The following is a 16,352-nucleotide window of genomic DNA, read 5'->3' as shown; positions in this document are numbered from 1 at the left end:
GGATAAATCGACTCCAAAGTGCAACGCGGGTTAAATTTTTATCATTAGCCTAACGGCTGAGGGTACAATGTCACGGTGCTCTTGAACCAACGTTAAACTGGGAAGTTCTTGCGGATTCTGAAACATCAATGTTCATAGATGAGAAAAATCCAAAAACAAAAAAATCGCTGGAGGGATTTTTAAATAAATCGCGGTCAAAGTTCACATTTTAGGTTTTCGCGACTTTGCTTGGAAACCGCAAGTTCTATCGAAATGGGGCTAAGGAAAATGTTGTAGCTTTGAAAAAATTTTCCTAGGATTTATCATTTTTGAGATATAGAAGTTCCGGTCACATTTCTAGGTTTTTTGCTGGGTTTTCACGATTTGCTCAAAACAGTTAGTCTTATCGAAATGGTATTACAGAAAATCTTATAGCTGTGGAAATTCTCTACAAGATTGGGATTCGTAATTTTTTCCTCGGTTGTACCATTTTTGAGTAATATAAATTTAAGTTGGGAAATTGCAGTCATGACATTGGTTTTATAAGGAGGCTATACAGTCAGTGAATTGTCGCAATTTGAATTTCTATATCTCAAAAATAGTAAAACATAGGAAAATATCATAAAGGAACAAGAATTTTCACTGCTACAACATTTTCTTTAGTTACATTTGGATAGGGCTTGTGGGCTTCAAGCAAAACGGTCAAAACCTGAAAAAGCCTTAAAATGCGTTTTTTTTTATTTTTTCACCTATGAACCCAGGTGTAAGCTTCATTCGTTTAAAGTTGGTTCAAGAGCACCGTGATATACAATACAAATAACAGCAGATTTTTATACAATAACCAAAGTTATAATATAAATAACCAAAGTTTGATCCTTAATTTCGTTTACGGTTGTCTTCAGCTACAAATTTGTTACAGATAGAAAAATATTAAATGGGCATGCTATTTATGACAGATATTATCACTTTATGATGCACACCCCTGCGTACGTCCCTGATGATAATAATAATTGTTCCACAAACATGCAAGGAGGGACAAGGGTGGCTTCTTTTATATCAATGAGTGCACCCCGATTCATATTAGCTCAATGATATGGGACCTACTGTTTATCGGTGTCTAAGACACCATTTGTAGAGAAGTTGAGCATGGTTGAAATGAATCGAACCCACGACCTTTAGCGTGCAAGGCGGGTGTACATACCATTGCACCACGGTGGCACCATGAATGCCACATATTCAGTTTCAACTCTAAATGCTAATATTCGAACATAACGATGCAGATTATGTTGTAGGGTGTCTAATATTCGGCAAGGTTGTGTCGACAATTTCTATTGATTTCTTCTTAAGTTAACGACTTTTACTTTTTGTTTACTTGCTTTAATTTCCAAGAAAAAATAATATAACATATTTTTAAAATTATTTTGTCATTGTCCTCTTATCTGGTGACGTAACTGCGGTTTTATTTACAAGCTTTTTTTTACAAAGAGAAAATATTTTTGCGAATTTTCTTTAAAATTTTCAAAATTAATTTAAAAAATTATGTTTTTAGTGAGCAACGTTTACGTTTCTTTCATCTGCGTATAATTTAATGTTGTTGCAACAGACAAATTAACGTCTAAAAAAAAATAATTAGTCAATGTGCAAAAGCACATGACGCATTTTATATTACGTATTACGTAAATTATAATCTACTGACACGTTTTACATTTAAATATAAATATATTTGTATTTGTTAGATACAGAACAGCACACGTTCTCTCCTCAATGATTGATTGGCAAATAAGGATGTAATTTTTAGATTTGGCAGGAGAAGAAAAAGTGAGAAAGGGAATAAAAATATGGATTGAGGTTTGTTTACCTAATTAATTAAAATATTTTCAATAAACGCTGATTTTTAATAAAATTTTTCTTTAAAAAACCTGAATCATTGAATTTTTTAAAGATAATCTTTTAAAAGATTATTTGTCTTTTAATAATTTTTTTTTTCAATAAACTTGGACTAAAAAAAATTTGCTTGAATTTTTATACCCTCCACCATAGTATGGAGGGTATATTAAGTTTGTCATTCCGTTTGTAACACATCGAAGTAATCATTTGCGACCCTATAAAATATATATATTCTTGATCAGGATAAAATTCTAAGACGATCTAGCCATGTCCGTCCCTCTGTTGTAATCACTCTAGCGTCCGCAATAATTGAGATAGAGTGCTGAAATTTTGCACCCGAGGGTCATTTTTCCATGGGCAGGTCAAGTTCGAAGATGGGCTGTATCGGTCCACTATTTGGTATAGCCCCCATATAACGGTACCTCCGGATTTGAGGAATTTTGACGTTCTTCGCCACATTTGCAGACCAAATTGGCTATAATTTGGCACTTAGGGTTCCTAGTGAGCAACAAACTTATATCCCAAAGGATATGGGCATAGGTCCATGTTTTGGTACAGTCCCCATATAACGGTACCTCCGGATTTTCGGTATTTTGAGAATTTTAGCCACAATTTTTAACCGAACTATCTACAATTTGACATTTGAGGTTCTCAGTGGTCATGAAACATCGTCAACATAGGTCCATGTTTTGGTATAGCCCCCCATATATCGGTACCTCCCGATTTTTGGTATTTTGAGAATTTTGGCCACTATTTTTAACCGAACTAGCTGTAATTTGCCATTTGAGGTTCTCAGTGGTCATGAAATATCTCCACCAAACATCGTCAACATAGGTCCATGTTTTTGTATAGCCCCCATATAACGGTACCTCCCGATTTTCGGTATTTTGAGAATTTTAGCCACAATTTGTAACCGAACTATCTGCAATTTGACATTTGAGGTTCTCAGTGGTCACGAAATATCTCCATGAAACATCGTCAACATAGGTCCATGTTTTGGTATAGCCCCCATATAAAGGTACCTCCCGATTTTCGGTATTTTGAGAATTTTAGCTACAATTTTTAACCGAACTAGCTGTAATTTGCCATTTGAGGTTCTCAGTGGTCATGAAACATCTCCACGAAACATCGTCAACATAGGTCCATGTTTTGGTATAGCCCACATATATCGGTACCTCCCGATTTTCGGTATTTTGAGAATTTTAGCTACAGTTTTAACCGAAATAGCTGTAACTTGACATTTGAGGTTCTCAGTGGTCACGAAATATCTCCAACAAACATCGTCAACATAGGTCCATGTTTTGGTATAGCCCCCATATATCGGTACCTCCCGATTTTCAGTATTTTGAGAATTTTAGCTACAGTTTTTAACCGAAATAGCTGTAATTTGACATTTGAAGTTCTCAGTGGTCATAAAACATCTCCAACGAAACATCGTCAACATACGTCCATGTTTTGGTATAGCCCCCATATATCGGAACCTACCGATTTTCGGTATTTTGAGAATTTTAGCTGCAATTTTTAACCGAACTAGCTGTAATGATCGGTAATTTGAGAATTTTAGCTACAATTTTGTCTATTCAAAAATAATCGTCAATATAGGTCCATCTTTTGGTATATCCCCCCATATAACTGTACCTCCCGATTTTCGGGCATTTTCAGTAGTCACGAAATTTCTTCACTAAAATTAGTCAACATGGGTCCATTTTTGAGGGTCTACATTGTTTTGATGAAACTACCCTCAATTTGTCTCTTGAAGTTCCCTGCAGCTATTAAACTTTTCCGCCAAAAAATTTAAAGATAGGTTGACTCTTTGATATAGCCCCGTAGGTGGTACCTTTCACCTAGCTGAACACATTTTTTTAGATTAGATTAGATAACATTGTGCAACAAAATGGAGGTGAAAGTCTGGGGCACGGAAAATTCCTCTTGGGGAAGAAAGGCCTTGGTGAGTATATTATGAACCCCAAAGGGCAGATCCGCCGTGAGTCGAACTTCCGCGTTATGGCGTGATGAAATTTTTGTTAGAGACCCTGTGGGCCATCAGGAATTAGCGTTATATCTTTGTTCACTGTTGCTTAAGTGCTCTACAAAAACAACAAACAAAGATAAAATGCTAATTCATGATGGCTTACAGGGTCTCTTGCAAAAACTTCATCACGCCATAACGCGGAAGTTCGACTTACGGCCCATCTGTCCTTCGGGGTTTTTTAAATACACACACCAAGGGCTTTCATATCCAAAAGAAATTATCTCTGCCCCAATATCTGTGTTCACAGTGTAAATTAAGCAATAGTGGAGACAGTAGGCGTCTATCCATTGTCGAAAAGTTGTTCCACCTAAAATTGTGAAAGGACCCTAATTATTCCATTTTAATTAAGACTATTTTATGGTGGAGGGTATAAAAAGTTCGGCCCGGCCGAACTTAACGTCCTTTTACTTGCTAAGAATATTTTTTTCAAAAAATGTTCAAGATTTTTTTTTCAATGAGCGTAGATTTTACAATATATTTTTTTGTAGGGCAATTGTGGATTTAAAAATATATATTTCTAAAGTGCAATGCCAATTAAAAAATATATTTTTGAAGGACCATAAAACATTAAGATCCACCCATAGGAGTATACAAAGTTTCTCCCAGTCAAACATAACGCAGTTTTCCACGTTTTAATGTTTAATTGGTAAGCTGAGGGTAAATACTCGTACATACATATATATCGGTAAAACCGACTGAAATTTTGTATAGAGCAGAAACACTATGGTATATAAATTTTACATCATATTAAAGTTCTTAATTTGTGCATTATATGCGAACGGATGTTCTTTTATAGAATTATTGCTCAATGATATGGGTCCTACTGTTTATCGGTGTCTAAGACACCACTGGTAGAGAAGTTTAACATGGCTGAAATGAAACGAACCCACGAGCTTCAGCGTGCAAGGCGGGTGTGCATACCATTGCACCACGGTGGCAGCATGAGCGTTAATGAACGCCACATATTCAGTTTCAACTCTAAATGCTGATATTCGAACATAACGATGCAGATTATATTGTAGGGTGTCTAATATTCGGCAAGGTTGTGTCGACAATTTCTATTTCTTCTTGAGTTAACGACTTTTGCCTTTTGTTTACTTGATTTCCAAGAAAAAATAATATAACATATTTTTACAATTATTTTGTCATTGTCCTCTTATCTGGTGACGTAACTGCGGTTTTATTTACAAGCTTTTTTTTACAAAGAGAAAATATTTTTGCGAATTTTCTTTAGGTAGGTTAGGTTAGGTTAGGTTGAAAAGAGGGGCGAATATAAGAATCGCCACATGCCCGTATGGGGCATACACTTAAGCCAGTATAGGCCTGTTGTGCGCTCTAATTTCGGAAGCCTAAGGGGAATAAATTTTTTATTGCTTAATTTATTGAAAAGAAAATAAATTTATCAGTTAAGAAATTCTGTGCCATTGACATAATCTCTTAAGTTTTTGAACTCGCTTGCCCTAATTTGGTGGAGTTCTGGTATAGTGTTATTTCCTAGAAATTGGTTTCTTAGCGTCGCGAAGGCTGGGCAATGACAGAGATAGTGTTCCAACGTTTCGTCGTCCTCTCCGCATGCTCTGCATTCGCTGCTTTCTGCACAACCGATTTTGTGCAGGTGTGCTTGTAGCCCTAGGTGTCCTGTAAAGATGCCTGTCAGTCTACTAATGTCTTTTTTACTCATTTGCAGGAGTTCCTTTGTTTTATCCTGGTCTGGGTTTCCCCAGAGGATTTTTGTATTTTTCCCTTTCTCTTCAGTGTTCCAGAGGGATGTATGGGCGTTTTCTGCCCATGCTTTTAACTCTAGACGCGTCGCTTTTAAAGGCTTAGCATTATCTAGGCTTATCGTAGCTTGCTCTCTGGCTTGCCTTGCCAAGGAGTTGGCTATCTCGTTACCCCTAATCCCTTTATGTCCTGGTACCCATATAATGTTAACAGAACCATGGTGGGAGTAGTCGTTGATTGATTTTTTACACTGCAGGACAGTTTTTGATTTCACCGTCTTGCTTGTTATTGCTTTAATTGCTGCTTTACTGTCCGTTAGGATGTTTACAGTGATTGGCCTTGTGTTAGCTTTAAACCAGTTCAGACACTCTGTGATCGCTCGGATTTCGGCCTGTAGGATCGTATTATGATTCGGCAGTCGAAGGGAGATTCTAGTTTCCTGGTCTTCGATATATACACCCAGACCCGTTCTCCCCCCTAGAACGGCCCCATCTGTGAACCCACAGCTTCCAGTTGGCATCCGTTCTAGGGTTCCATCGATCCACATGTCCCTGTCTGGTATTAAAATTTCACACAAGGCGGATTCAATTGTTTCAGGTATACGGTCTGATACAATATGATCTATTGACTCACCCGTTGTAACCTGTAATATATTTTGGTGGTATGTTTGGTGGTCTCTTACGATCCACTCGCTCATCGACTTAAGTCTTATAGCTGCGATGGCTGCCTCATACCTTACCTGAATTTCTATTGGGTGGACAAATAAAATTGTCTCTAAAGCCCTAGTTGGTGTAGTCCTCATTGCCCCGCTAATACTTAAGCAGCACGTTCTTTGGACTTTTTGCAGTACTTTTACGTTGCATTTCTTGTCCGTAGCTGTCCACCATACCACAGAAGCGTAAGTTAGAATCGGTCTAATTACGCTTCTGTATAACCAGTGTGTCATCCTAGGATTGAAACCCCATTTTGAGCCTATAGCTCTTCTGCAGGTTGACCAACATCTGTGGGCTTTATTAGCCCTTTCCTGAATATGGTCTCTCCATTTAAGTTTCCTGTCTAGAATTACTCCCAGGTACTTAATTGTTGGAGAAATGTTTATCATCTTATCTAGGAAAACGGGTTCTTCGTAAGCTCCTATTTTCGTTTTCCTAGTGAATAGACATAATTCTGTTTTTTCCGGGTTGACATTTAGACCTCTCGGTCTAGCCCAGTTGTATGCTATTTTTAGAGCCGTTTCGGCCCTTCTACAGAGTATATTTGGATTCTTTCCCCTAAGAAGTATTATAACGTCGTCTGCATAGCAGATGGGTTCAAATCCTTCGTCGGTTAAGTTCCTTAGTAGACTATTTATGGTGGTAACCCATAGGAGAGGTGATAGTATTCCTCCCTGTGGCGTCCCCTGACCAACTTTGTCTCTTTTTGTTACGTCTTGTAGCGCGCAGCTTATCCATCTATTCCTTAGCATGTGGTCTATCCAGTGCCTCAAGGCCCGGTTTACCTGAAACTCGTCTAAGGAGTGGATTAGCGTTTCGGTGCTGACGTTGTTGAACGCTCCTTCGATGTCGATGCAAACTGCGAGAGTATACAATTTCATCTCGAAGGTTCTCTCTATGTGGTGTACTACCTCATGTAATGCGGTTTCCACTGATCTACCTTTTACGTATGCATGTTGTTTGTACTTGAGCATATCGTTAGGGATGTTACTCTTTATCATGGTGTCGACCGTCCGTTCCATTGTTTTGAGTAAGAATGAAGTTAAACTTATCGGACGATAAGATTTTGGTATTGCATAACTTGACTTGCCGGGCTTGGGAATGAATACTACCCTTGCCTCTTGCCAGGCCAATGGAGTATACGCAAAGTTTAAGCAAGCATTGAAAATCTCGACCAGATTGGACGAAATATAGTCCACTTCCCTTTGAAGTAAGGCTGGGAAAATCTGGTCTGGTCCCGCTGCTTTGTATGGTGAGAAGCTCATTATTGCTTCTTTAATCATCAAGTTGTTGATTTTTGGTGCTTCTTCTGATGCATAAGCTATCTCCATCGGTGACACCGTATGTGCCGTAGTACTCGACGGGAAGTGCGTTCTCATCAGAAGGCTTAGAGTTTCCTCGGCTGTTTCCATCTTTTTACCCGTCTCATCAACCAGAAGCTCGGGTTGTGAGTGAGTTTTAGATAGAAACTTTTTAATTTTAGAGACGTCATTCACGCTATCTACCTGTTCACAAAAAAGCTTCCAGGAGTTCCGTTTGGCGTTTCTTGTCATTTTGTTGTATTCTTTTAGTTTTGTTTGGTAGTTGTCCCAGAATACAGCTGCTTTTTTACGTTTTGCCCTATTGTAAAGTCTTCGGACCTCTTTGCCTTTGTTACGAATTTCCCCTGTCATCCAGGGTTTTTCGTAGGCAGATTTCCTCTCTCGAAGTGGACAACTTTCTTCGAAAGACCTTACTAGAGCCTCTGTTAGTTTATTGACATTCCTATTAATATCTTCTTTGCTTAGGCAAACCTCAACTTCTTGCCCTAGTCTATCTTTAACTTGTTTTCCGAATTTAGCCCAATTAGTTTTGGATTTATTTCGGAAAGTTATCGGATTCGGTGGTGGCCTTGATATTTTAAACCTAATATACCTATGGTCAGAGAAGGAGTGTTCCTTTGAAACTCTCCACTCATGTACCTCGTTTATTAGATTTTCTGAACATATTGTTACATCTAATACTTCCTCCCTAACTCTGTTAACAAAGGTTGGTGTATTTCCTATGTTAAGGGTTATCAGGTCGTTAGTATTCAAAAATTCTAGAAGGGCTTGACCCCTCTTGTTAGTATTAGTACTACCCCACGAAATGTGGTGAGAGTTAGCATCGCTACCTACTAGTACTTCGTTACCTGTTTGCTTGATTTTCCTCACCAGTTGCTGTAGCTCCGACGAAGGTGGTAATGTCGGCGAGTCGAACGGCAGGTAGATTGATGCGAGGTATATATTACCATTCCCTTGCTTCAACACTGTGGCGTCCGAGGTTGACAACTCTGGGGAGAAAAGAAAGCATAAGTTTTTATGGCATATAATACAGGTCCTCGGTCGGTTTCCTGTATTAGCGTAAAAGAGTTGGTAATTAATGTGGTTTAGTCCGGAAACCTTGTTCTTTACGGTCCAAGGTTCCTGGATTAAACCGATGTGTATTTTACCTTTGTTTATTTTATCCATCAGGGCTTGAGTTGCCGTTTCGCTCCGATGGAGGTTTATCTGGATGACCTCAATCATGAGTCATCCAGTAATCGTGCTTCTTGGGAGTCGCTGATGGCTTCGACCCCCTCTTCGGAATTGCTCGGTGGTTTGTCCTCCTTGCTGGTTTGGTGGGCATCCTCTTCTTCTTCCCCGACTCGTGCCCTTCCAACTTTAAAGGTGACTGCATTACAGATGTAGTACGCCTTACCCTTTGTCTTTGTAAGACTGGATAGTGAGAGGTCGTCAATTCCAACCACAAGGAGAGTGCCATCCTCTTTCTCCTCCCTGTGGAAGACTTCCCACCTCTTCACTTCCAAGGTCTCATTTTGCTTGCCAAAGACCTCGAGCATGCGTTCTGTCTCGAACTTGCAGCCATACCCTTTGACGTAAACCGTCGCTTTAGTCAGATGAGGTATCTCGTCCTTCCTCACCAGCTTCAATTTTCCGCCTTCCCAAGGAGTTGTCACACTGTTGATGACTTCCTCGAGAGCGGCCGGGTTCGCGTGCGGTCCCAAGTGGTATACTAAAAGGTCCCCTTTGAGCTCGCTGCTGACTATTTTTTATTGGCCCACTCTTTAGAATGTGTTCCAGTATTTTATCGCTGACCATATTTTCGATGGCCTGCTGGTGTTCTTTAGGTAATCTGCCGGACCCTCTACTGGTATCGATCACTGCATAGCACCTCTCGTCCCTGTAGTTCTTCCTCATTTTCTTCTTACTTGGTTTGGCGGTATTTTCTTCCTCTGGAGATCTAATCCTCTTCGCCGCTTCCGAGGAAGTGGAGGGATTGTTGATCTCTTTTGGTGCGGCCCGCTGTTTTTTGTTTAGCTGTGCCTGGATCCTCTGGTACCTACGTCTCTGGGCTCCAGTCCACCGAACTTTTTTCTCCGTTGTAAGTTTAGATATGCTTTCGCTTACCTCGTCTACCATCTTGTGGACCTCCTCGTTAACGGGCTTCTCCACAACGGTGGTGTTGATTTTGCAACTGCTGTCTGATTCGGAGTCAGGGTCGCTCCCATCCTCGGATGGCTGGGTCCAGATTAAACTCCCCCTTCGCTTCCCTTTCTCCTCATCTTTTTTACCTTTCGGTTGCGTGCTTGTAGCAGTACCGTCGACCACAGATTTTCAAAATTAATTTAAAAAATTATGTTTTTAGTGAGCAACGTTTACGTTTCTATAATCTGCGTATAATTTAATGCTGTTGCATCCGACAAATTAACGTCTAAAAAAATTAATTAGTCAATGTGCAAAAGCACATGACGCATTTTATATTACGTATTACGTAAATTATAATCTACTGACACGTTTTACATTTAAATATAAATATATTTGTATTTGTTAGATACAGAACAGCACACGTTCTCTCCTCCAAGTGCAATTATTGATTGGCAAATAAGGATGTAATTTTTAGATTTGGCAGGAGAAGAAAGAGTGAGAATGGGAATAAATATATGGATTGAGGTTTGATTAGCTAATTAATGAAATTTTGTTCAATAAACGTTGATTTTTAATAAAATTTTTCTTAAAAAAAAAAAATGCATCATTTAATTTTTTTAAAGTGAATCTTTTAAAAGATTATTTGTCTTTTAATAATTTTTTCAATAAACTTGGACTAAAAAAAATTTGCTTGAATTTTTTAAATATTATTTTGTCATTAAATCGTTCTTTCAATACACGTAGATTCTTTTTAGAGATTTTTCAATAAGGGAGGATTTTTAAACATTTTTTTTCAAAAAAATATTCAAAATTGAATAATTCGCGTTATACATAAATGTATTGTTAAGTAAAGCCACGTCCTACCAGCTGATGAATATTTTTCTCCTAAAAGTATGCAACATACAATCTTAAGAATAGTTTAATTTGATATTCAGAACTATCTACGGGAAGCTTTTAAAATATTTGTGGGAGCAGTAGATGCTTCAAACTATATAAAAATATTATATTCATATATAATATTACAAGAAAATCTGACCTGCTTGCCGTTTAATAACAAGAGCAGCTTCCTCAATAAATCATGCCCACTACCCGAATGTTCGTTGCATAAGTCAATCAATATATATGTAAATCAATCGAAATATATGAAAAAGTCTGGCTCAAATTCCATTTCAGCTCATCTCGGTTCGCATTTTAAACAAAACAACAACAACAAAATAAAAATACAGAGCAAACGTTTTCTGTCTGACTGTCCGTCGATCCGCTGAGAATGTCACATGGCACTGATAAGCACTTGAAACAAGCCAAAGCGCCTTTTATATAAAATGGAATTAAAATACCACAACGAAGCTCAGTACATTTTGGAATATTCATGAGAAGAGGACGCAAAGAAAACCCCTAGCAGAACCAAATGAAGCAGCAGTTGCTTTCATTTGCCATTTTAGCCGTGTTGGCAGAGGTAAGTCTATCAACACTTACGGTACAAGAATTCAACAATATTAATTGAAAAACTTCATCTTGATTTATTTCAGATTGTCCATCCACTCCCGATATCTTTTCTCCCCAGACCATTGCAAAAACCTGCCCAGAATTTCATTGATGCTGAAATAGAATATACCGCATCACAGGCTGAGAAAACTGCAACTTTACTACGGAATGTATTGGAACATTTACCCACCACAGAGCCTTATCTAGGGCATCGCAAATCCCTCGAAACTCTACTGCAAAATGCTTTGGAATTTAAAAAGCCCGGTCTGTGCCATGATAAAATGAGAGCATTTTCTCGTAGCTGGACAGCAGTTATGTTTAAATATTTACGTCCCGATACATCACCGCAACATGATGAAATCCTAGCCCTGCTGGAGCAGTATGGGCTGCGCAGCATGATGATGGAGGCGGAACATTTTCTCGAACGCATTGTAAGCGGTGAAATTGGTTTGCCGGTTGAGGAGGGATCACCCAGTTATATGAAATTTCTTGAAAGAAAGTGTTAAAAGTGAAAATGTTTTCAATCTGAAATTGGGTCTATTGCCCAGAAGAAGCAGTATTAATACAAGTGTACCATAGCAACAAATATTTTTTAGATGTAGCTGTAGTAGTAATCTAGTAATTTTATTAAAAACAACAATAAACCCAATGTTGATATTCCATCTAATGGAATATTTCACAGATTTTGTAATGCCAATGCATTTTTATAACCTACACCCTTAGGAAGAGAACAGAAGGTCTTCTAAAACAACAGTCGACTTTGTAAGGTCTTCCCTAGCAACAACAAAAGGTATGTTGGGGTCTTGCACAGGCAGTAGAAGATCACATGAGGTCTTCCATAAGCCAAAAAAGACACCTGAGACATGAGGTTTCTGTAACTACAGAAGACTTACAGAAGTCATCTTGACGTCCAGAAGACCTTGTAAGGTCTTCTTTGTCAGCAGAAAACTTCTTGAGTCTACTATTGACAACAAAGGACCCCTTGAAATCTTCTATAGATCACAGAAGACGCCTTGAGGTCTTCTCTAGACAACCAAGAGCTCCTTGGTCGTCTATAGGCAAGAGAATATAGAGATCATCTATAGCTAAGGAAAAATTCTTAACGCCTTCTATAAACAGAAGATACTTACGGAGGCCCTCTTTACACAGCAGAAGATGCCTGATCCTGTAGATAACAGAAGACATCTTGAAATTTTTTGTTGCAACAGTAGTCCTCTTCAGATCTTCAGCCAACAACAGAGGACCTCTAAAGGCCTTTTACGGACAACAGAAAACACCCTGAGGTCTTTTGCAAAAGAGCAAAGACATCTTCAGATCTTCAGCGGACAACATTAGACCTATTGAGGTGTTTTGCAAACAACAGAAGACCTTTTAATGCTTTTTGCGGACAACAGAAGTCTTCTTGAGGTCTTTTGCAGGCAACAGATGACCTCTTGAGGTGCTCTATAGCAAACAGAGGCCTTCTATAGACAACAGTGCCTTTTAGTACCTTCTGTAGGCAACAGAAGTCCTCTTGAGGCCTCCGCTAGACAGCAGAAGGTGTCTTGAGATCTTTTATAAACATCAGGAGACTTCTGCAGTTAATCGATTGGTAAAGAAGGTCCCCTTTAGAATTTATATAGATAGCAGACGAACTTTGGAAGTATTATATAGCTGCTCTTGACGTTTTGAAGTTTTCTATACACACCAGAGGACCTCTTGAGGCCTTCTACGCACACCATCAGAAGACCTCTTAAAGTCTTCTTTAGACAATAGAATATTTCTTGAGATTTTCCATAGAAGACAAAAGACAGACACATCTTGAAGTCTTCTATACAAACGAGAAGACCTCTTGTGGTCGTCTATACACACCAGAAGGCTTCTTCTGGTCCCCTATACACAAAAGAAGACTTAATAAGGTCTTCTATAAACATGGGAAGACTTTTGGAGATCTTCTATAGACAGTAGACGACCTCTGGAGGTCTTCTGTAGACAACAGAAGACTACAGACGACCTCTAGAGGCCTTCTATAGACAGCAGAAAACTTCTGGAGGTCTTCTTCACAAAAGAAAACTTTATGATGTCTTCTATAAACATCGGAAGGCTTTGAAGACATCTGGAGGTCTTCTGTAGACAACAGAAAACTGCAGACGATGTCTGGAGGTCTTCAACAGACGGCAGATTATCTCTGGCAGAGACATTCTATAAACAACAGATGACCTCTAGAGGTATTCTCTAGACAACCTCTGGAGGTTTTTAATAGACAGAAGACGACCTCTGGAGGTCTTCCATAGAAAACAGAAGACGACCTCTGGAGGTCTTCCATAGAAAACAGAAGACGACCTCAGGAGGTCTTCAATAGGCAGCAGACGGCCCCTTGAGGTCTTATATGGACAACCAAAGAATTCTAGAGGTATTCTGCAGACAACAGAAGACTGCAGACGACTCCTGCAGGTTTTCTATAGATACCAGAAGACCTCTGGAGGTTTTGTGTAGACAACAGAAGACATCTTGTGGATTTCTATGTACACCAGATAACCTCTACAGGTCTTCTATAGACAACACAAGACCTCTGGGGTTCTTGTATAGACAACAGGAAGCCTCTGGAGGTCTTCTATATACCACAGAAGACCCTTGGAGGTCTTCTATAGACAACAGAAGACATCTGGATGTATACTGTAGACAACAGAAGACGGCAGACGACCTCTGGAGGTCTTCAATAGACAGAACACGTCGTCTGGAGGTCTTCAATAGACAGAAGACGTCGTCTGGAGGTCTTCCATAGACAGCAGACGACCTCTGGAGGTCTTCAATAGACAGCATGCGACCTCTGGAGGTCTTCTATAGACAGCAGACGACCTCTGAAGGCCATATATACACAGCAAACGACCTCTGGAGGTCTTCTATAGTCAGCAGACGATTTCTGGAGTTCTTATATAGACAACAGAAGACCTCTGGGGGTATCCTGTATATAACAGACGACCTTTGGAGGTCTTCTATAGACAACAGAAGACCTCTGGAGGTATTCTGTGGACGATAGAAAACTACAGACGACCTCTGGAGGTCTTCTAGACAGCAGACGACATCCTGATGTCATCTGTAGACCACATAAGTCCTCTAAAGGTCCTCTATAGATAACAGAGGACCTCTGGAGGTCTTATATAAAACAACAGTAAACCTCTGCACGACTTCTATAGACAACAGAAGACATCTAGCGGTCTTCTGTAGAGAACAAAAGACTTCTAGAGGTCTTCTATAGTCAGAAGACGACCTCTGGAGTTCTTATATAGACAACAGAAGACCTGTGGAGGTATTCTGTAGACAACAGAAGACCTCTGGGGGTATCCTGTAGAGAACAGAAGACCTCTGGGGGTATTCTGTGGACAACAGAAGACTGAAAACGACATCTGGAGGACGGCAAAAGACAGTAAACAACCTCTGGAGGTCTTCTAAAGACGGGGACATCTGGATGTCTTCTATAGACCACAGAAGTCCTCTATAGAGAACAGAAGACCTCTGGTGGTCTTCTATAAAGAACATAGGAATTTATAGACAACACCCTCAAGAGTTCTTCCCTAGTGAACAAAGGACCTCTGGAGTTCTTATATAGACAACAGAAGACCTGTGGAGGTATTCTATAGACAACAGAAGACCTCTGGGGGTATCCTGTAGACAACAGAAGACGTTTGGAGGTATTCTATAGACAACAGTAGACCTCTGGATATCTTCTATAGAGAACAGAAGATCTTTGCAGGTCTTCTGACAGCAGAAAACTTCTGCACAGAAGACCTCTGGAGGTATTCTGTGGACGATAGAAAACTGCAGATGACCTCTGGTGCTCTTCCAGACAGCAAACGGCATCCTGATGTCATCTATAGACCACAGAAGTCCTCTAGAGGTCCTCTAGCGGTCTTTTATAAACAACAGAAGACCTCTGGAAGTATTCTGCGGACAACAGAAGACTGCAAACGACCTCTGGAAGTCTTCAAAACACAGTAGACAACCTCTGGAGGTATTCTAAAGACGACGACATCTGGCTGTCTTCTATAGACAACAGAAGTCCTCTATAGAGAACAGAAGACCTATGGAGGTCTTCTGACAGTAGAAAACTTCTGCACAGAAGACCTCTGGAGGTATTCTGTGGACGATAGAAAACTGCAGATGACCTCTGGAGGTCTTCTAGCCAGCAGATGACATCCTGATGTCATCTATAGACAACAGAAGTCCTCTAGAGATCCTCTATAGAGAACGGAGGACCTCTGGAGGGTTATATAAACAACAGTAAACCTCTGCAGGACTTCTATAGACAACAGAAGACCTCTAGCGGTCTTTTATAGACAACAGAAGACTTCTAGAGGTTTTTTGTAGACAACAGAAAACCTCTGGAAGTATTCTGTGGACAACAGAAGACTGCAAACGTCTTCTATTGTCAGTAGGCGACCTCTGGAGTTCTTATATAGACAACAGAAGACCTGTGGAGGTATTCTGTAGACAACGGAAGATCTCTGGGGGTATCCTGTAGACAACAGAAGCCCTTTGGAGGTCTTCTATAGACAACAGAAGACCTCTGGATATCTTCTATAGACAACAGAAAACCTCTGGAGGTATTCTGTGGACGATAAAACTGCAGACGACCTCTGGAGGTCTTCTAGACAGCAGACGACATCCTGATGTCATCTATAGACCACAGAAGTCCTCTATAAAGAACAGAGGACCTCTGGAGGTCTTATATAAACAACAGTAAACCTCTCCAGAACATCTATAGACAACAGAAGACCTCTAGCGGTCTTATATAGAGAACAGAAGACTTTTAGAGGTCTTCTATAAACAACAGAAGACCTCTGGAGGTATTCTGTGGACAACAGAAGACTGCAAACGACCTCTGGTCTTCAGAAGACAGTGGACAACCTCTGGAGGTCTTCTAAAGGCGACGGCATCTGGAAGTCTTCTGTAGACAACAGAAAATCTCTGAATGCCTCCTTAGCTCAATACGACCTCTTGTGGCCTTCTATAGCTATAAAATAATTCTTGATTCTTCCTATAGACAGTGGAAAACCTCTTGAGATCATCTATAAACTACAGGTGACCTCTTGAGGTCTTCTATAAAGA

The 16,352-nt window shown here is 39.7% G+C and overlaps 2 protein-coding genes across 2 annotated transcripts; one reads left to right on the top strand and one right to left on the bottom strand.

Moving 5' to 3' along the window:
* Positions 1-8,537: 8,537 nt before the first annotated feature.
* On the bottom strand, positions 8,538-9,352 carry LOC141392157 (uncharacterized). Its single transcript, XM_073965109.1, has 2 exons — positions 8,804-9,352; positions 8,538-8,644 (listed from the first exon to the last, which is right to left on the bottom strand). Exon 1 carries the CDS (start codon positions 9,191-9,193, stop codon positions 8,876-8,878), a length of 318 nt encoding a protein of 105 aa, XP_073821210.1. The 5' UTR covers positions 9,194-9,352; the 3' UTR covers positions 8,538-8,644; positions 8,804-8,875.
* A 1,736-nt stretch (positions 9,353-11,088) lies between these two features.
* LOC141392156 (uncharacterized) lies at positions 11,089-11,955 on the top strand. Its single transcript, XM_073965108.1, has 2 exons — positions 11,089-11,235; positions 11,309-11,955. The coding sequence occupies exons 1-2, from the start codon at positions 11,188-11,190 to the stop codon at positions 11,768-11,770; spliced, it is 510 nt and encodes a 169-aa protein (XP_073821209.1). The 5' UTR covers positions 11,089-11,187; the 3' UTR covers positions 11,771-11,955.
* Positions 11,956-16,352: the final 4,397 nt, after the last annotated feature.

Source organism: Musca autumnalis, unplaced genomic scaffold (assembly GCF_047663935.1).
Source record: "Musca autumnalis isolate F117 unplaced genomic scaffold, ASM4766393v1 scaffold_2, whole genome shotgun sequence".
NCBI classification, from domain to species: Eukaryota; Metazoa; Arthropoda; class Insecta; order Diptera; family Muscidae; genus Musca; species Musca autumnalis.
Note: the sequence above shows the minus strand (reverse complement) of the source record. Positions and strands in the feature narration are given on the sequence as shown.

Bases quoted from the DNA above. Each gene is read 5' to 3' on its own strand.
- LOC141392157 (XM_073965109.1), bottom strand. From the start codon at position 9,193: ATGCTCGAGGTCTTTGGCAAGCAAAATGAGACCTTGGAAGTGAAGAGG.
- LOC141392156 (XM_073965108.1), top strand. From the start codon at position 11,188: ATGAAGCAGCAGTTGCTTTCATTTGCCATTTTAGCCGTGTTGGCAGAG. The intron at 11,236-11,308 runs GTAAGTCTATCA...GATTTATTTCAG, and splicing joins TTTTAGCCGTGTTGGCAGAG to ATTGTCCATCCACTCCCGAT.